Below are 21,436 nucleotides of genomic sequence, written 5' to 3'. Positions count from 1 at the left end.
ACAAGAAGAAGAGCGGAGAAGAAACGCTAGCAAACATAACATCATCGTACAGCAACCGTATTGCAAATAGCCCCGGCGCGGCCGCTCATCAGGGTCACCATCCGCGTGAAGACAGGTCGCCGATGCTGTGCGTTGCAGCCGTGAACCAAGATGCTCGTGATGCTGCAGCTTACTCGTGTATGAGCGAGCAGGGAAACAGGCAAAGAAAGGAGAGGGAGAAAGTGGTGAACGCGATAATGTTTCTGGTTTTTCGTTGCTTTGGGGGTTTTGAGGCGTAAACCAGGTCGCCTGTTTTGGCAGCTTTCCGTGGGTTAAATTATTTTTAACACATTCACTTCCCATTTCTTCCTTCCTTTAATTTGAACCTCTTTTCCCTTTCCCCACGTCACCCTCTTCCTTACCGCTTCTCAGTAAGAGTTACGTGTTATGTGCGCTTCCTCCCATGCCATCTTGTCCCTTGTCTCAGGCTGACTGTCATTGTGCGTAGTGTGATACGAATTAAACAGACAGTAATAGAAAGAGAGGGGAGAAAAGTTAGCCAAACAGCAAAAGAAAAATCAACCCTGTGAACAAAACCCGGCAGTGTACGCGTGCGTGTGTGTGCAAAGGAGAGAAAAATACGAAAGATTGCTTTGTAGCGGTAAAGAAATGGAATGCAGCATTTCTTATTCCGGCACGGACGCATTCCAAGCGCGTATTTAAATCCACAACCACGAAAGTGTGGTGTGTGAAGAGGAGTCCCGGTGGGTAGAGGGATTGGAAAAATCGTAGAAAAATTAAATTAAAGTAAGCTACTTCGATGGATTGTTCTTCCCTTCTTTGTTTTCTCATTCATCTTTATTAGATGAGCGTAGATAATTGAATTGCACCCACTGCCATCATCATTGGCTGCCAGAGATTGATTGACTCGAAGATAATGATGAAAAACATTTTATACCAATTAATATAATACAGTTTTATTGCTTAAACTGATAGTATCTACTTTAACTGATGTTATTGATGTGTTTAGTTGATCGGATTTCATTCACTGGTTTATGTGTTTGTATTTCCTTCTTCAGCAGAGTGAGTAACTATTGTTTTAATCCTGGCAGAATGATTTGCTTCATTCGATGGAATTAAAGTAGGCTAGATGGCAACGAATTGGCGTGCGACGGGTAAAACACCAGGCGCCTCCATGACCCAATTTTTTTTTATAAACAGGTTTTGTGTTTCCAAGATGAAATAAAATCAATTTATTTTATGGTCAAGAAATGAAACACAACTTGAAAATTTCAGAAAACGTAAGCTAAAACTATAACAAAATATAAGCACTGTTTTTTAGATAATTATTAACAAAAAAAAAAGATCAATAGAAAATTAACTCCTATGACGAGGCAGCATGTATAGAAAAATAAAAGCGAAAGCAAATTTCTGTTTATAATAGTAGACTGCGTTATAATATCTCTAGAAGATAGAGCAAAATAAGGAACGAAAGAGGAGGATTATCCTGCTAGTCAATCAAGGCTCTATCGTTTCCCCACCATGACCCCTTCTTCTCACTCGCCTCTTCCTTATCTTCTTCTTGCACCGCAAACGGGCGCCTGATTAGGTGTGATTATGTGCGAGCACAGCATTTGAAAATCATTTGGAAAATTGCTTCCAATCGTTTTCAATTCACAGCACCGAGACAGAAAATGTAGAAAAGGTGTGTCTGTGTATATGTGCGTGTGTTTGTGTGTGTAGCAATAGGATGTGGTACGATGCGGCAAAGTCCAACAACCATTGCCAGCTGGTCGTGTTGGCTAAAAACCCCATCACAGCAGCATCTCCTCAGCGATTTGCCCAGGCAAAGTGTGTGTGTGTGTGAGTGAGAAATGAGAGCATAAGCCGGTTTGTGCGAGAGCGATACGGGTGTTTTTTTTTTGTGTTGTCGAATCGATTCATACAAACTTGGATGCTGCAGTCGAACGGACGAACTATACTTATCCGATCTCGGCAGAGCGTAAAGACTGCGAGGACTGTGAGCAAAATTAACTGTGTGAAGAGAGGAAGAGAACATTCACTCTCTCTTTCTCTCTCTCTCTCATATTAGTAGTAGAAGCAGTAGTAGTAGTTGTTGTTGTGCAAGAGAGTCGTTCATTAACATTGCAAGAGCAAAGAGCTAGAGGTAGAGAAATTGACGAACGAGAGCACTGTTTTGATTGCTAAAAAACTGACCCAACAACCGCACACCCGAAAACTCAAGGTCTGTATACGTCCGTCTCTCATCTCCTTCCCTCCCTCAAGCACCACCCTTTTTTCCCCTTGACATTTTAAAGCTCCTCGCAGCAAGCCGCGTCTCTCTTTGATCGCCCTTTCTGCGGCTCATCTTCGCTAGCTTATGACGCACGATGTAGCCTAGGTTTCCCCTAATTGGTTAGGTGAGTGTTGTTGCTGTGATCGTTGCGTGTCTTGCACGATCGTCTGACACCAAAAACAAGGTGGACGGTGAGGCGACAGAGGACGGGCAGAGCTAAAAAAAACGGAAGGGTTTACGAAGAAGGCAATGTATGATCGTCATGTAACTTAAGAGCACTTTCGAAGGGAGGAAAATTTTTAAATCGAAATAATGTGTGTCACATACCGCCATTCAGGCGCACGTCACTGCATCAGCTGGAAAGGGCATGACGAGCTGCTCTCTCTGTATGTATATGTGTGTTTATGTTATGACAACAAATATGCTACTTCCACGTTCAACAGAACGGAAGAGAGAAAGAGAGCCGTTCGAGTGGGAGAGGGAAAGAAAGGGATCGAGAGAAAGAGAAAGGAAGCGAGCTGAAGGTTACACAGCGACGACAGGCAACGCTGATAAAAAGGGATAGGGTGATGCACACATGGAGAAGGAAATAGTTCAACGTGTTGTGTGGGAGGAGGTTGGTGGAAGGGAATAGAAAGGGTGATTTGTTTTATACCAGGATGAGCCGAAGAGGGATTGACGACAGGAGGGTAAGGAGCTGATGAGATCTATTTTTAGACTCGCCAATGTATTTATGTATCGGTTATGGTGCACTAATAATAGCGCACACCACGGGATTCGGTCATCGATCGTGTTATAGCAGAGTGTTGGGCCGATTGCCATGCTTGCTCCCCCCCCCCCCCTCCCCATCCGACTGTGCCCTTCTAGCAAGTATCGAGTCGAACTTGCACACTGCAAGCCTCGTTGTTTATTTTTCTAGCAAAGGTAAAGTAGGTCTTAGCGGTCTTCGCTAAATCATGGAGAAATTAAAACAAAAAGGAAATAAAAAAAACACAAAAAAGGGGTTAGAAGTAAGGAGATCAACTACACGATTCTTCGAAGGGCAGCAAACCTATCAAGACAATGTAATTCAACTCCACCTTCCTATTGATTGCATTACATCTCATTTATGATAACATGCCAATAGACGGATGATGCGAATAAATTAAATTTGTCCCCACCGATGTTACAAACCAAGCAACAGCACGGGCTATTGGGAAGAGAAAACACTCACACCAGCAATCGTGTACGAGGAAGAGAGAGAAGGGACTCGGGTTTCCGCGAGCGAACAAAGCACGGAGAGCGGAAAGACGCACAGACGCACCAAAAAATGGGTGCAATGCACCATTGCCGACCGCGTAAAAGCTTCTGTCGGATGGAGAAGACAAAAGGAAAAGCTCCGAAGTGCCCAGTCTACTACGGCCCTTCACTTCGGGGCTGTAACCTTCGGTGAGTTCGGGCACGGTACGCAGAAAAGCTTCCGCCAATTTTCAAGCTGCTAGAAAGCGCGCGAGAAGTACCATAGTGAGCAGACATGATTTGGGTTTAGTTTTGGCAAAAGTTGGCGTGTAAGACAAAAACTACTCGAATCCGGCACTGCTCGTAAAAACGGTACAAGCGTTTGCAACCAGAGGGCGCCCAGTTGCGCATCGTTTGTGGCTCACTCTGCCGGGAACAAGGCGGAACCGTATGTCGGTTTGGTTTTGTAATGCCCGCAGCAAACTTTAAATACATCCGTTTTTTTTTGTTGACGTTTTCTGCTAAACTGCTGTCATGGTTTTTTTGCAGTACTGTTAACTTAAAATACTCGCAAAAAAAGTCTACCAAGCATTTTTTTTCCTTTTTCTCAGACTCATTTGCTACACAAATAAATGAAGAATAAAGAAATCATGTGCCATGTTCGATTCGAAATCAATATTGGAAACCAGTCCACTTAATCCAACACAAAGAAAGCATGTCGTCCCGACCGACAATTAAAAGCGGTACTATGTGGGAAAACCCGTTTCACCTAAACAAGGCATTATTGTGTCAGCTTGTTTGTGTGTGTTCGTTGTGTTTTTTTTCTGAGTGTCCGTGTGGTGGTAGTATAATTTCGTTTGAATTTGTTTGTTTGAAGAGTTTGACGGCGCTGTTGAATTTTACATACGCTCATGCATAAGTAAGCGAGTGAACTGTCGACGTTCGCCATTTTTGCAGCAGACGAATATTGTCATTACCCGGTGGCGCAGGTGATTTACAGGCATCGGTTCAGGTGCAAGGTAAAACACCAGTACCCGAGACCGGTACATGAAGTACATTCATTCATCCAGTACAGGAGCAGTTACAGCGAGAGAAGTAGAAAGACAGAGATCGATTGTTTAAAGGATATCAAAAAAATAAAATTGAAGCTATTTAAGTGCTATTTGTCGGTCATGACATGACTAAAGGATGCAGTCGATATTGTTCTTAATACTAAGCAAAATCAAAATGCAACACAGAATCCAAAAAAAAAACAAGAATAATTAGCACCAACTTTTGAAAGCTTAAAAAATTGCCTTACTTCTTGAAGGTAAATTTTCAATTCGTTCCACATGCGAATTTCAGCTGCTTCAAATTTGTGCATCGTTACTGCAGCGGCCCCCAACTAGGTCACAGGATATGCGGTAATATCAACAAAAATGTAAGCCACGAGGCCAACAACGGACGTCATCAAATGCCGCAGTCGAATGCGTCAAGGTGCAAGCCCTCGTGTGTAGCTTTTGCTCCCTCCCTGCCTCCCTCCCACTCCATTATATCTCTCACCGGGAAGCTAAGGGTGAGCATGAATGTGGCAAAGATCGTCGCCATATTCGAAGCAACAAACGAAGCAACACATATCGGTAGCATCCGATTCCCTTACCGTTGGCGATTTTCTTCCTCACAACAGACGGCACAGCTTTGTTTGTATTGTAGCCGTCCAAGTACATGCTTACCATTTCCACACGCTCACACTCTTCCCAGCCCACCGTCACCAACGCCACGCTGCACAAATATGTGAAAAGGTCTACAAAAGGGTCACGTTGACCTAGACGCATTCATGTACATGTGATACCGGGGGGTAAGTGTGATGCGATGTACTCAAGCACAAAATTAGACACACTTGCCCGTTATTTCACCGTTCACCTTCATCTCCGCACGCGTGCTGCTTTCTCGTGTTACACCCTGACAAACAGACACAAAAAAGCAAGGGCTCCTCATAACCATTTCCTTCTGATCGATTACAATCAACAAGTAGAATACCCTTTTCGTTTCGCCCAATTGTTCGGAGCGTAATTTAATGCTTCGTTTTCGTGTTCTAGTTTGTCTTTATTTATTAAGTTCTAGCTTACATTACGCACGTGTTCGGAGGTAGAAAAACAAATTCATTTTACCAAATACCCGAGTCACGTGATGTCTTAAGAAACTTTAAAAATTAGAAGCAAAACTAGGACGTTCTCCAGTTTGTCGTAGTCGTAACCCCCTTTTGCTTGGTACCGTACGTGCAGTAAGCGTCACGAGAAGATAAGGTTTCGCTACACATATTCACGTGCGCACACAAACACACGAGCATACTCAAGTACATTCCAAAAAAAAACGGCACACTAGAATCGGATAGATCTATTTGTACATTGCTGCAACGTGCTGGCAAGAACGGACACGCGAAACTACTGCAGTGCCGCCACCCGATTCCTTCCCTGGCACACTTTAGACAGGGAGAAAAGGGGAAAAAGGGGATAAACGGTTGAGTTTATGGTAGGGGGTGTTTTGCAGTAAAAACAAGTGCAATAACATTTTGAAATAGCTGTGTTTTAAGAATAAGTAAATCAATTAAAAGTATCCATTCAAGCAATATAATCTAGAATTAGGGGTGACCCGGTGGTGTAGTGAGGACTGACTAACAAACTACGTGGTTTTGGCAGTTTAGTAAGCCATTTCGATGGCCGACATGACCTTAGAGATCGTTAAGCTAAGAGGAAAAAGAATTTAGAATAAAAACTGTTCATAAAAAAGACTCAAAATAAAACTGTAATAAAAAAAATATTAATAAACTGTATTTTTAAATCAAGTCTTCTTGACACACATTTATGTTCTACCCAAAAACATAAAAATTTGCCAATCCACAAATAAAAATAATATTACTTTATTTCCACTGCGTGAAGAGTAACATTTGTATCTAGTTAATCCGTATCGGAAACCAGCTGTATGCATAAATACATTCGCCGCAACACAAAAGCCGACGCTAACTATGTGTGCTTTGGAGTGCATTTCAATTTCGTCCAGTTTCGTTCCGCAATGATAGACCGGGCGTTAATAATGCTTGCTACGTGCTTTATTCCCTCATACAAACAGGTTCGAAGAGGAAAAGCGGGAAGGGGATGGGGGCTAGAGTATCAGGGTCGCTACAAACCAAGGGTGAGTTTGTAGTTTGTGAATATGCTACAGTTTCATAATTCCGTGGAGGCGCCTGGTAGCTGGTACCGGAATGGAGGCGCCTGGTGCCGCACAAATAAACACGAACTACATGAAACTTATTGAATGAGACACAGGGCGGAGAGATGAGCACATTGAGTTTTGGGTAGTGGAAGTCATGGATGCGGGGGTATGAGAGAGAGAGAGAGAGGGAGAGGAAAAACGTGCCACTGGTATTGGGTGGAACATTAGGTGAAACCATTATTTAGAAAGCCATGCTCTTTAGCTCTTCCTTTCCGGCGCTCTGCTATTGACCTCCCCTGGGAGGGGAGGGTAGAAGGAGGGCGAAAAGGACATGCAGATGGAGGAGTTTACTTCTGACAAACTATTGATTTCTTGCGGGCGCCAGGTGTGTTTGACTAGAGCTACTGTAGTGCCCGCGTGAGCACCCTCTCTCTCTCTCTCTCTCCTCCCTCTTCTTTTCCTTCCAAACACCGACAGACGTGTAACGCGCGGTGACCGCTATCAAAGCGAGAAAGGAAAATCAGCTTTATCCATTCCGAGTACAAGTGGGCAGGTTTGTGAGTGTGTGTGTGTGTGTTGAAAGGAAGTGCAGAAAACGGGAGGCAGTCATTGAGATTCCACGCTACACGCTAGCGGAATCCGGACGAACGGTCCACCTGTGTGACGGAAATCAACGCTGTAGCAAAGCCAACTGGATGGTTTTAATTAAGTTGAGGTTGATTGTCATGCAAATTGCACACTCCACAGGTTCCCGTTGAATCGCATACACGGTTCAAGGGAGCGCCAAGCAATTGAAAGGGGAGGCAAGATATTCAGAATGATATTTCTTCCTTCCCATCCTCATTCTTTTCCCACAATTGCACAAGTCCTGCGACACCTTCCACCGAACCAATTCTTGGACCAATGGTCCGGTGCACTGTTGCGTCAAACATTCATTCGCGCACGAGGGTGATGTCCTGCAAATGGATGCCGCAACCGACTCATGAACGGGACAGTGAAGCGAAGACGCTTCAATTAAGCAGTTTATTTCGACCACGCCGCACTTGGAGAAGTTTACATTTTAACGAGCTCTTATCCAGCGAGGCGAGGTCAGAACGAGGTTTATTTAAATTTCGTTTAGTTTTTTTTTAGTTTTTGTACTGCATTTTAGTTTTTTTCTTCCATCGCGGATCGCGGAGGAAGTAATTTATCCTGTTCAAGGTTGCTGTATGAATTATTCACAAAAATAAGAGAAAATCCTGCAAAACTGCGGAGCAAAAGAGAAATCCGACAAATAAAAAGTGGAATCCTCCATTAAGAGGATCAATATGAGCCCAGATAATGGTTTATTAGTATTGGTGCTTTGCAGAAGTTAATTTGAAATTAATAACGCCTACCCACAATCATCAAATCTGGCTTCACACTTCCTAATTTCGATCCTTTCCGATTGCAATGACAATGTTGGAGGGCTGCTTTGTCAAGCACAAAACATGAGAGTGACAGATGTCAGCTGCAGCACCTCTGACATGTTCTGCTATACCGTAGAAAATGGTTTTTCGATTGTTCTCGATACTACAGCACAAAGAGCGTTTTTGTGTATGTGTGTGTTTGGCTGTGATCGCTAAATGATTGTTGTACGAATGAATCTTCCCTTTCCGAGGCAAGGAATTATTTTGATGGAATTAATATCAAACTCAATGTGATTTATTTCACATATAACATTCATAAATGCTAGCATTCTTTTCAAAAAGTTTTCTGTTTTTCAATTTTCCGTTTTTACTAGTTTACTTGCGCAGTGATATTTATTCTAATGGAGCCAACGAAAATCTAAATTTCAGCGCCTCAGTCACGCTTCAATTAAACGGAAAAGGAAGAGGAGGAAGAGCAACCAAAATCCCACCCCACTTCCACCTTCACAACCATCCTCTCTCTTACACAATGGCGCAACGGTCGATCGATTTTCCACTCAATGAATCATAAAGTATAATGCGCCTCCATTACGTTTTATAATTCGATTATCTACATTCCATTATGACCAGCGTCCTTCCCTTCCCCCGCTTGTACAGCCATTTACAAAGCTCAGAGCGTGTGTAATCGTACTAAAGCAAATCATGTTCGAAGACCCATACACTCCCATTCTCACACGCCCCTGCTCTTTTGCCAACCAGCGGGAAGCGAAAAAGTCTTATTATTTGCTGCCACGCTGTCAGTTGTTTATGCTTCCTCATCGTTTGCACGTGTGAGTGTGCGAGGGGGAAAGGAGGGGCGAGAAATGTTCAGTGGGGGTTGGAAAAGAGGAGAAAGAGCAAAGAGGGAAAGTATGTCAATATGTACATTTATCCATCCAAGAGGCTTCACACACTTATACGGCTTCCACCCCCCCCCCCCCCCACCCACTCCCTCTTTACGGTGCTCATCCTGCTCGTTTGCTGTCTGGCATACGCTGGTGGAAGCAGTTGTTTTGCTCTCACCCCTGTCGGTCCAATAAAAATGTGGAAAATGTGTAACGACCAATGAGCATATGCATCGGTTGGAAAGCAACAGGCTTCCTGTGTAAGGTTCGTGTCCCTGGAATGCTACCCCGCCTCGGGAAAAGGTTACAAATCAAAGAAGGATTTCTTGTGCCACTGCTTAACGGGGGGGAAGTTAGCAGAGATGGATGGTTTTAACATGACCGTACCGAAGGCAGACGAATAAAATTAGATTTGGTTTTAGAGCGGGCGAGAGAGTCAGAGGGAGGAAAAAAATAAAGGTGAAATTTTGTTTTTTTTGTGCAGGATCTTGGATAAAAGGGTTGAAAGTGTTTTCATTACTGGTTTTCCTTACGTTTACAAACAGATTCAAAGAAGGTGCTACCTTGAGTTTTGGTGCATTCTTATTCCAATTTTCGCATCCCCAGTTTTCCACCATAGCTTCAAGTATTCTTCTTGAATTATTATTACACAACCATAAGAGTTTAATGCTCAACATTCTACAAAACAAGAAGCAAATAAAAAAGAAAGGGTCAACGATTTAGATACAACAATGCTAAAAAAATACCACCCCAAAAATGCATCCTGTTGATTACTGATGAATGGTTTGCTGATCGTCAGAACATTTAGTTTTCTCTCTTTCTTTCTTTCTCTCCCTTTCTCAGCTTTGTTACATTGGGGTCAAAATTCATAAAACGACCCTCATAAAACTTATCACTGTTCTACTTTCCGTAGCAAGAAAATTCACCGATAGCTATAGAAAAGGAGAGACTCAAAAAACATCTAACGCCAAACGACTTTATAATCAGGTTTTATCTAGCAAGAAAAAACACACACACACACACACACACACACACACACAGACACAAGAATCACCTGTGAGCGTGCTCAATCTCGGGGTAACAAATCGGATCTACAATGTGGGGGAAGAAAATCATGTGCATCATGCACGAATATCCTCATATTGCAATTGCAAACGCTCGGTTTAACATCACATGATTTCGGGTTCCTGCCCCTTTCCCTCTTTCTCTTTATCTCACTCTCTCTCTCTCTCTCTCGTCTCAATCACAAAGCAGTTTAAAATAAGGATCGCAAGCACAGTGCTCACAGACCGGATGTACGTCCTCCGCACCGAGGGAGGAGAGTTTTTTTTTTTGCTGTTGGTTGCTGGCAAAGTTTTTCTGGGCAACGCCTGGAATGTCGTACCCTCAAAAACCACCAACCACTGTACGATATCTTTCTTTCGTTTTTTTTTCTTCTCTCTCTCTCCCTCTTCCTCTTCCGAGAAGGGGGATAAAGTTGCACCAGCCGACCAGGCACATTCGCTGGCCATCAATTCTATATGACAAAGCTGATGACGGATCCACATAAGCGTTCCGAAAACGCTTTTATGCGCTTTGTTTGGGAAAAGAGCGGGTGGAAAGCAGGAGTTGTGTGTGTGAGAGAGATCGAGTGAGAGAGGGTTTTGTTGGAAAGTATGTATGTGTTTGTAAAACTTTATCCGACTCATAAAACCGCGCATTTCGGGGTGGCAAGTTTGGAAGAGTGTGTCTTTCTGCTTCAACAGTTTTTAGTGCGTGTTGAAGGGAAGAAAACAAAAATGGTAGCATATTCAAGGGTTCTCCCCCTCTCCCCCTCCTCCTCCTCCTCCTCCTCCTCCTCAATGCGAATCTCATACTGGATCTCTGGAAATGCTGGAAAGTTGTTCAACAGATAGCGAAAAGTATGTGGCGGTAATATCATGGTAATAAATGACGATAGAGTCCCTTGCGGTGATAGAATTGAAGATAGTTTTGGGGTCGGAACAGTAAAATTCTTCCTAATATGATTACCAAGGACTCTTTTCGCTCTCTTTCTCATCCGGATAAACTTAATAAAGGTTCAGTTTGGCAAGCGTAAAGCATACTGTTTCGCTTGTTTTACGATGCTTGCTGCGCGGGCTGATAGTACATCAAAACGCCTAACAGTAGGCAATTCGCAGTTTTGAAAGCAGCGTAACATTGCTGTAAACACATAAAACTGTCATCACTCACGTTTGGAATGATTTGTACCGGGAGTGAGATACCTTCGAAGACCTTTCGTTTGACAGAAAATCAGAAAGTAATTAAAACTTGCTTTGAGCACAACTATACGAGCACTTTTCTTGGAGACGTTTTTCCCGCTAGTTTGATGTAATTTGACTGAATTAGAAATTCATTTATAAATGCTTTTAGAAGTGGAAGATTTTATGTAAAGAATAGATTGAAAAAGAAAATTTAAAGATTCACAATTTATCAAAAAATATAAAATATTCCTTTAACTACCGAAATAAAATAAGAAAATAGCCATTGCTTCCCGCCTGCTACGAAAACCGACCCCAACTACTCCACTTTAGAGGAAAAAAACAGAGTGAAGAAAAAAAAACATGTATCGCTTACGGTTCGCTGAGTCCGTCCGGTGTTTTGTCCGTCTTGTCCTGGTTGGCCTGTTGCGCCTGCTGTCTCCGTTGGCGCTGGTGGCGCGAATCATCGCCCAGTCCGTACAGGCCAGCGACGGCAGCCATTATTTCATCGCTCTACTCCGAACCGCAACTGCACGCCGCACGTGCCGGGTGATGTTTTGGGCACCGGGGGCACCGTGTCCTTCCGTGGTACACGCACTATACAATCACGCACATTCACTGCACGCCAACAAAAACACACACACGCTAGGGTCTCCTGTTCGCAGGGAACGCTACTCTCTACTGGGAGGCACTTGTCGTTACTTGGCCCACGCTTAATAACTTAAAAACTCGCCGGACTTGCGCCCACCGGGGGTGCTGGCGTTGCCGTTTATTTTTGGTTTCCTCGGGAGCTTGGTGTGTTCCTTCCCTCGTCGTGTTCACAGGTCAAGAAAACACTGAAGACACGCGGTCGCAGATCTGCAAAGCTGCACGGCGATTGTGCGCCTGCACGTGTCTGCGGTCGTATCTCGAAAAATGGACGCCTTCTGCCGACGACAGTCCTCTCTCCTGCTATGATAACGGTTCTGTTGGACAGTGTCACGTATTCTCTCCCGGGGTAGCAAAAAAACACGCAGTAATTCTTAGTAGCTTTGTTGCTTGGTAGCCTTACATACTAGCATTAATAGTGTATCGGTACGTTAAAGCTTTGTAGTTGCAATTATTATTCTCTTTGTTGCCGGGGCTCTGTGAGCTCTGCGCTCCTCGCAAACGCTCGCAGTATCGGCTAGTAGCGTTAGCAGCCCAACAGCAGCCTGTATCTGAGCCTCCACTATCCCGCAGTTTGCGCGTGTGCCCGGGCAGCCGGTTGTAAAAGGTAGTAGTAGTAGTAGTTGCTGTTGTAGCGGTAGTCACGCACAAGCTAGTCTCGTATATGCGATAAGTAAGCCTTACCTGCTAGTAATTACTAATCTTTGGATTTTCCGTATTGTTCCGTTCGGTTTTTTTTTTTTTTGGTTTGGGTTTTTGTATTTGTTTTGTTTCCTTCGAGAGGGTGATGCTTATCAGTAAAGTAGTAGCATTAGTTAGTAACTGTAGCAAACAAGTAGTAGTTTGACGTAGTAGACACTTATCTACTACAGCTCTCTCTCTCTCCCTCTCTTTCTTATTCGCTTTGACGTATTATTTATCTGGTTCCCTCTTTCTCTCTTCCTTCTCTTTTCTAGTTGTTGTAAACAGCGCAGTGATCACAAATCGGTTGCATGGTCCAGCTTCTTACGCAAATTAAAAAATAAACTACAAGATGTTCGGCCTACATCTGCTGACTTTGGTTGCGTGCTTTCGCGTTTGTATGTCTCGGTGTGTTGCTTATTGTTTGCGAACTATTGCGTTCGCGTATGGTGGACGGTGTCGATGGTGTCGATGAAGGATGAACCAGGAGTTTCTCTCTCTCTCTCTCTCTCTCTCTCTCTCTCTATCGCTCTCTCCGGTATGCTGATGGCTCCGAACAAAAAACCGAGCGCCAGGTGTCCGTTACCGTTTGTCGGATCCCATATTCGTTTGCGTTGTAATGTACCGGAACGCTTAAAAGCTCGACCCGTGTCAGGCTTCCCGGAGCAGGTTGCTCCACGCGCTAGAAGTTGGCTTGGAACTTTGGGTGCTTGTTCTTTCCGCTGGATGGCCGTAGATAGGTATTGACGGTAGAGGTACGGAGGGCAGAATACCTGCGGGAGGATGAGAAATGGGTTGCCGGCGTAAGGAAAATGTGAGCGTCGCGTGACGATCACATCACAATGCGGGCTCGGTACGGAGCATCAGCGTGCCGGTGGCATAGCAGCACGAGCGGGCACAGTGTGGTGGCGTTTGCAGCTTTGGTTGAAAGATTGTGTTCGATTGACGGGGCGATTCCATTGCTGGCACGCTGGTAAAATTCTTAGTTTCGGGAAGTTTCCTGATGACTCGTCCGAAACGCGCCCACACGCACGCAGTGCAGCACGACGCTCAACTACGGTTGAGATGTGGATGGATGCTTCGCAGTCGTACACGTTAATACACTCAAACACTGTGCCCTTAGCATGTGCCACACACGTACAACACACATACACCTACACAAAAATGGTTGTGGGTGGTTTAACCTCAATTTTTTGCCGTGGTTTGCCGACAACAATACAACACCTTTTTTTTAACATACGCACACGCACATAAACGCACACTTGCACCGACACGACAAAGCAAGAAAGGGAATTGAACACGAGCACAAGGCACCAAGCACGGTTTTCCCCCTTTTTTTTTTTGCTCTTTTTCTTTGGACGCAAATGCTTATCTTATCCGATTGCTTTTCAAGCTTTTCCGTTTCGTTTTTCTCTAATTAACCATTCTACAGTATTGATAGGATGCACCCTAAACCACACCGGGCGTCCGATCACTACGCGTAAGTGTTATCACAGATCGCTAGGATTTGCTCCGGTTTTTGTTTTCGACCTTCCTGCTGTGGCTGTTCCATACCGGACTGGACGCTGTACAGATATGGCACACACTGTTGATGGTTGAAAGCAAATAGAAATTTCCTGGTTGAATGGGGTTGGGAGCAGTTGTGATTGTTGTTTGCTGGGTGGCTGCTACTACTGCCTGCTACCTCTGCTATCGCACTTCCTCGCACGCATCTACGAACACATTTTGTTTCAATTCTAACCGCACGCAAACACTTCATACGCGTTGATATACGAAAAACAAAACAAAACAAAAAAGTACTACTATTCCAGGATTCCCCCACAACGGCAGCAGGCAAATGTTGTGATGCGTCCCGACTGGCTGAACGTGTGGCGCGGAGTAGTAATGCCAGCATCGGATTCAAAACCCCGATCGAACCCCACCGAAAACCGATCGGAGCGAGACACGAGAACGAATGCGTGAGCGAAAGAGAGAGGGAGAGAAAGAGAGAGGGAGAGAAAGAGAGAGAGCGCGCGAGAACGAGGAGCAAAAGCGACAGTCCACGAGGACATGAAGTAGAATATGGATGAAAAATAAAAATACCGCACGATACACGTGCACAAACACACACACAGATACATGAACCAGCTGATGTAAAATGAAAACAGCACAAAAACACCTCCCGGGAGGCAAGAAGAGAAAAAAGAGAGAGAGGATGGCACAATAAAGACAGTGGAAAAATTGGAGGGGTTGTCCAGAAATTACGTAGCACTAAAAGTGGTTGAATTTTGTAAAGATAACTTCCGTGGACAGTAATAGTAGTGAGTCTTGGGACGCTTTTGTAAGGATCCACTTCTATTTCGGTTCTACAACCTCCGCTTTTGGCTTGCCATTTCTGGCCTTCCAGACTTAATCCATCCATAGCTGGATAGCAACTTTTGCTGCTACCGGACTCTATCTTTTATGGATCAAGGCCTTACTCCTATGGGTAAAAGACTCGAGATGCCTCCGTGGCGAAATACTGTACGTCAGTTTGGGGGAAAAAAGCCTAAAGGTGTGCAAAGCGAATTTCAGTTCGCCAAAAAAGCTAGAAGCTGCGAAGTGACTTACGAAAATGTTTGTTTGCCTTAACTCTTTATATTTTTTAAAGATTAGAATAAATTCATAAATTCTAGGCTTCCTAAACAAAAAAACAAAATACTAGTCACTGCTGAGGTCTGAGGAGTTTTGTAAAAACAAAACTTATTTTGCCCCAGCTAATTGGCCCTATGCAAGATTTTACAATGCCTTGTTGCTTAGGCGTTAAAATCTCGTAAATTCTAGTCCAACGACTTCGTCGCTTATGGACGATCCCGCCCAAAAAACCCTCTACTGTCTGTGCTGTCCGCTTTTTTTTTAAATCTCATTCTGGCCCTCTCGATAGTTGGTAGTAGCCAAACCAGCCTGACCCCAAAAGAAAAGGTTTCGGACTCCTGAAATGCGGACGCTTCTCGGTCCGCAGGCAAAATGTCACCAGAGTTAAATAATCCACCAGACAGATTCTTCTGCTGCGCTAGCAGCGAGAGCACGACTGCCAACGAATGCTAAAGATGGTGTCTGCTTTGAGCCGAGCTCTTGCTTTGCTTCCTCTTTTTTAATTCCAAACGCAATCGCCAGATTTGCCTGCATTCACAGTCGGTAAAATTAATGCCTTCTTTGCCGGCGCGCGCGTTGCAATTATTGCGGCAAACTTTTGCCACCAGCGGGACTGTAACTGGGAATCGGCCAAAATCCAACATTCCAACGCATTTTGCGTTGCAGTCCCGGAGTTTGTGGCGAGAGGGAAGAAATAGGTCAGTTTGGTGCGGTCCTGCGTTGCGTGTCTCTGTGTCTGTAGCTGAGCCTGTGTTGATTTATGTTATTAATGCTTCATCGAGGTTTTATTTTATTTTTTCGCTTCCCGGTATTGAGGCTGCGTGCGTGTCCGACCGGCCGGAAGTTGCGTAAGAATGGAGCATTTCAGGCTGGCGACATCACTGCACCCGCAAATGCGAATAAAACTTCAGCCTCAAAAATAAAAGTAGGGGGGGAGGGAGCAAAAATCACTCTTTTTTGTGATTTAATTATGGCCCAACCGATGAAAGCTTCGCCATGAGTTGTGCAAAACATTATTCTGATTTATACCGACAAAAGTGTGCTCACTGTGCGGTTGTCATCGACCGGGGATCATGGCAACCAGGGTTGACAAAAATTGATTCGCACCCATATCCCCTTATCCCTGCTACCCCGTGCTTCATTGAACTCAATCGAGCCCGCAACAATGAAGCAAACGCACGAGGAGAGAGAGAGAAAACATAGCTGAAAGAAAAAGAAAACCGGTACGAAGAAGCTCAAGCCGACGGTAACATGGCGGTAAACACGTTGCTCGGTCTGGCATTTACACGTGCTTCGCTGCCAGCCAGAAAGAAAGGGGTACACAGGGAATGGGAAAAGGTAATTAGAGAGTTGCATAAAACATAATCGACGAAAGGACAGCAAATGCCGGATGTCAGCGATAACGCGGACGATGTTCAACTCAAGGATGGCTCTGTGTGTGTGTGTGTGTGTGTGTGTGTGTTTGTGTGTCAGGTGTCAATATACAGTGGGCTCCCCTCACTTACAAACCTAATAGCTTCACCAATAAGACGAGGAACCATAAATTTTCCTATACCCATCTCCGGCACTTTTTTCAACCTTCTCGAGCACAGCCGTCGTCAGCAGCTGGTGGCAACAAAATGGTACAATTCAATTATGAACCTTGTGTGTTATGCTTTAAAGAGGGAAAATGGAAAAATTGATCTAGGTTGTTTTTAAGGAGCAAGGTTACGCTTTTTGTGAGCCTTCAATACGTATTTCCTGTTGCTATTTCTGTTATTTTCTACAAAAATTCGGAATTTCGCATAATTTTAGACGTTTTAAACTACCATTCTTCTATTTCATCGAGCTATTTGATACGCTCAAATATATGTTCTGTTGCTGAATTTAATCCCTTTTCATCGACCAATCTTTTCATCAGAAACAAATTGCACAGTATTTTTTCTCTTTGGTTTCAAACTGGTTATCAACCTACTAAGACGCGCCGTCGGTGGCAGAACTGATGATTCAAGATGGGTCCGGAGAGGCTTACCGCCATTATGCCATTACCGGACAATATGAATCTGGGTGCCATACACCCGGTGTACAAAAAGGGCAACAGGATGGACTGTGCTAACATCCGGGCCCTCAAAGTCCTGACTGCTGCCTTCAAGATCCTGTCCCGAATACTCTTCTGTAGACTTGAGGCCCCTCGCTATAGATTCACAGACAACCCACCAAATCTTTACTCTACGGCAGATTGTCCAAAAATGCCAGGGAAGAACCAGATCCCTACGCACCACCTGTTCATTGACTTCAATGGCGGCCTACGATACCGATACGATCGGACCAAACTATGGAACACCATGGAGAAGTACGATTTCCCTGGGCAGTATGGACGGGGTGAGGATGTTGAGGATCAATGCGACGAACGCGAAATACCTGCTTGGCGGAAACTCTGACCATGATAGAGCCCGACTCGGAAGCAAAGTATCAGTTGACGATGACGATCTCAAGGTGGTAGAGGAGTTCTGCTACCTTGGTATGATCGTAACTTCGGACAAAAAATTTAATCAGCGAAATCCGAAGGCGCATTGTTCAGGGGAATCGTGCCTACTACGGACTCCAAAAATTCCTGCGATCCAGAAGACTCCAACAACACACGAAATGCACGATTTACCGCACCTTGATACGTCCGGTAGTCCTCTACGGGTACGAATCCTGGACTACGCTGCGTGCAAGCGGTGAATGAACCACGAGCTAGCTGGGCTGTTTGTCAGTTCTTATATCCTGACGGTGGACGTGATGAGGATACCGGATGCCCCACCAAAAACACGAAGTGTAGAGGAGCACACCAAGCTTGTTGGTTGGATTAAGTGGAGTCTAACCTTGAGGATTGAAGCCCTGCACCGAGTTTGCCGGAAACTGATTGGCGACCTGGTTGGGATTTGAACCCGGGCCGCCCCATTTTTTACACTTTCTTCACCGCTAGCCTTTAAATCGTTCGATTTGAAATCGAGCATGTGTTCGATCACAACAAAAACACGAAATATTATGCTCCAGTTTGCTTGTGTTCCAATTTTTCCTTAGGTCTTATTCCGACTGGCTTTTAACAGCCTGTACATGCTGTAGCATCTGTGAGAGATACGGCAGGTGATAGGTTGACTATTTTTGTCACCCGATGGAGCCACATACACAACAAAAGGGAACGAACACGTGCCATCAGTGGCAAACGATTTAAGGCACAAAAATAGCCTTCACTGCCACTTTCGCCGGGGAGGTCAAAAATACATCGGAAAAGTGAAAGGGACAAGAGAACAACCCGCACTAAACAATATCAACACGATTACAAAATGGGAAACCCTTGAGAGCTGTCGAAATCGTTGCGTAAAACGGTATCGTTCACTCCGGTGCCGGGTAGCATCCTTTATCCTGGGGTTTTTTTTTTCAGTTTGTCAGGCATTGCTGAATATTTCAACCCGAATGTATAAATAATTATGTCATCTCTTGGCGCACGTGTTAATAACACTGCACGGAGCGTATCCTTCGCACTCGGCACTCTCATAGCCTTTTTGTTTTTTCCTCTCTTCCAGTTCTTGGTTTACTTATCATTTTTTCAAAAAAAAGAAAAAAACTTAAATGTCGCTGTGGATTCGATCCGGACTTTGGTTGGTGATTTTTTATTTACCTCAACCACCTTCGCACAGAAGCCGTTTTCAATTTTGATCGCCTTTTTTTTTCCTTGGGTTTTATTTTTCGCACCAGTAAAATGGTTGGTGCCCGGTGAATCCGTTGCTGTTTCATGATTTTATTATGCCAGTGTCTATGTTTCTTTTTTTCCTCGTCGCTTTTCTTATCTCGACGGAAGCAAAATCGGACGGCAATCGAAGGCGTGTTTATGGTTTATGAATTTTGTACCAGCGTTACAAAACCACCCATCGTTTTCTAAAATCCTGCAGCAAAATATGCTTTTATCGAGCACTTAAACATGTTCGATTTTATGGTCGTGAGTAAGAGTAGAACCGTCGTTTGAACGAAGGACTAGTGAAATACGTTATCATTTAAAAAAAAATAAATACTCTAAATATAACCCAAAACACACTAATTAAAACACTTCAGAAAAAAATATTTCAAACAAACAACAAAACAGCAACCAAGCAAAAGGGAAGAAAAGTTTCCAACCCCGGCGACAGCGTCGTTCAAGGACGTAAATGGTTTCAAAGAACAAAGAAAAAATTTCTCCTTCGCGTTCGAGCGCCGGATTGCGGTTAAACATCCACACTCAAAGAACACTCAAAGGGACCCTTAATCAGACGGAAAATGAACCCGCCCAACTCCCTGGGGGGGGGGGGGGGGGAGGTTAGGAGGGATGGGGTTGAATAGTTTTTCCTCCCGCATCGATTCTCGCGTATGGGTAAATATTTTACAACGTTACTTTATAATTGATACCTTCTTGCCGGGCTCACCTACTCCATTTTAACACACACACACACACACACACACACACACACACATGTATTCCAAGCAGCACGTGCAAACATTCCTCTCGTTGCTCCTTATCATCCACATCCCAAAGAAACGCACCCACACACACACAGTGAAATGTTTGTGTGAGAAATGTTTTACAATTTGCATATCCACTTTCGCAGCACGCTTGGCCAGCAGGCATTACCTCCCGAAAAGATACTTTTGCTTTCGCTTTAAATGCTTCTCCCCGCACTATGCACAGACTCTCCTACGATCCCCTTTTGCTTTCTTATGTTTTATTTGCAAAGTATGCTTTTTGCTTGGCCCAACATCTCCGTGCGCGAGTAGTTATCGGTCGGTCGCTGTAAAAAGGAGATTTGCAAGCATGCGAGCAAAGGGAAAAGAAAACACCGGAGAGAAAATTGCTCGTAAGCAAACCCGGCGTGCTGAAGCTGTCATTCAAAATCCGTTCCGCCCGGGAGCGTCGCTTTCACACATGCATCTCGGGCCAGCGGCGCACCGACAAAGCGGACAGTGTAAGCAAAAGGATTTTCCAAGCCTTATCGGTGATTGACAGCCAGCCGGTTGGTTGCTCGGTGGTCTGCCAGCTAGAAGATGTCCTCTCCACTACCCCCTATCCTCACCCCTCTCCCCTATCTATCTGCCAGCCTCTTGAAAAACCAAGCATGGCCCTCAACGAGGTTGGGACGCGGTTCTCCATGGGTGTGTGTGTGGAATTGGAAGGGCTTTTGTTTCATCGCCCCAGTTGAATGAACACGGTTGTAGTAGCATGGATAAATAGTCCCTCGAGTGCAAATAATCCTCCTCCCTTGCCCGTTCTCTCTCGTTTCCTCACACACACACACCCTGTCTGATTCAACCCGTGCGTGGATGGCAGAGATGAGTGGCAATTTATTTGCAAAGTTTATTATTTTCAACTCGTTCGCTTCACCGCCCATTAGCACACCGGGCCATAGCGTGTGCACACACACACACACATATACGGCGAACCAGCAAAGATTGCCATCATAGCTGGCAGCTGTAAAGCGGTTTTTGGCATGGATGCAGGAGCATGGGAAAGCAAAATAAGCTCATTTTGAGAAGCTCATCAGTAGCTTACACACATACACACAGACACAAGCGTGCGCGCGCGTTTGTGTGTGTGTGGTTACACGGTACAAGCAACAAATGTTTTTGCTTTCGGCTACGATTTTTGCTGGGTGTCATTCCATTCATGGTTTTTGATGGCCTTCCGGTGTGGTGGGAAAAGGCCAAGGCGGAAGAAGAAGGAATGGTAAACAATCGCGTAAGAAGCAGCCAGGCGGGGGGGGGGGGGGGGGGGGGGTTTATAGGTTGTATTTATGTGTTTGTTTTTGCAAGTTTTTCACACAACATCAACTGTGGTAAGATTTAATTGTTGAAGTACACTGGAGGGAAATTTGTGGCGCAAGCACACAAGCATCCACAAGGGAAAATGTTTTGCTTTTCGAATGGTTGAGATTTGATAACAAGTACGGTGCAAGGTACACCCCAAGAAGGCTTAATTTTATTACCAGCAGTCTGCTCCATAAGAAGCTTGTCAAAAAAAGAGATTTTTTTTCTCACGGGGCCTACGATATTTAAGTCGAAGTACATGAAGTGCAAACGTGAACCGCAAACCCTAGCGTTGTGTCAAAATGTACTGTGGTTTTAAGCGTTTCGTATAGCCACAATATATTTGCGCCCGGCTTTGCGCTTACGGTGGATGAAAGCAGGAAAAATTCGGATAAAATTGATTTCAAATTACAATAAAATGTGATTATTCACTAAAAAATCTTAAAACATTCGAAAATCCATAGCTATATTCAATCATCAGTCAGTAGTTGCAGGAACGATTTATCTACAAATGTTTGC

The 21,436-nt window shown here is 44.4% G+C and overlaps 2 protein-coding genes across 7 annotated transcripts in view; both read right to left on the bottom strand.

Moving 5' to 3' along the window:
- Nucleotides 1-21,436, bottom strand: part of LOC126568426 (potassium voltage-gated channel protein Shaker) — a 416,918-nt gene that overhangs the window by 48,078 nt on the left and 347,404 nt on the right. Inside the window, exon 1 of one of the 6 annotated variants that reach the window (XM_050224934.1) lies at nt 11,553-11,684. The exons of the other annotated variants lie outside the window; for them this stretch is intronic. Within the exon in view, the coding sequence (XP_050080891.1) occupies nt 11,553-11,677 (125 nt within the window). The 5' untranslated portion in view covers nt 11,678-11,684. Of the gene's footprint in view, nt 1-11,552; nt 11,685-21,436 lie in introns of those variants that run through there. 6 annotated transcript variants of the gene reach the window in all.
- The window catches only part of LOC126563177 (synaptic vesicle glycoprotein 2B), a 383,950-nt gene that overhangs the window by 241,950 nt on the left and 120,564 nt on the right, over nt 1-21,436 (bottom strand). The gene's annotated exons all lie outside the window — the stretch shown is intronic.

The sequence above is a fragment of the Anopheles maculipalpis genome, chromosome X (assembly GCF_943734695.1).
Source record: "Anopheles maculipalpis chromosome X, idAnoMacuDA_375_x, whole genome shotgun sequence".
In the NCBI taxonomy this organism is placed as follows: domain Eukaryota; kingdom Metazoa; phylum Arthropoda; class Insecta; order Diptera; family Culicidae; genus Anopheles; species Anopheles maculipalpis.
Note: the sequence above shows the minus strand (reverse complement) of the source record. Positions and strands in the feature narration are given on the sequence as shown.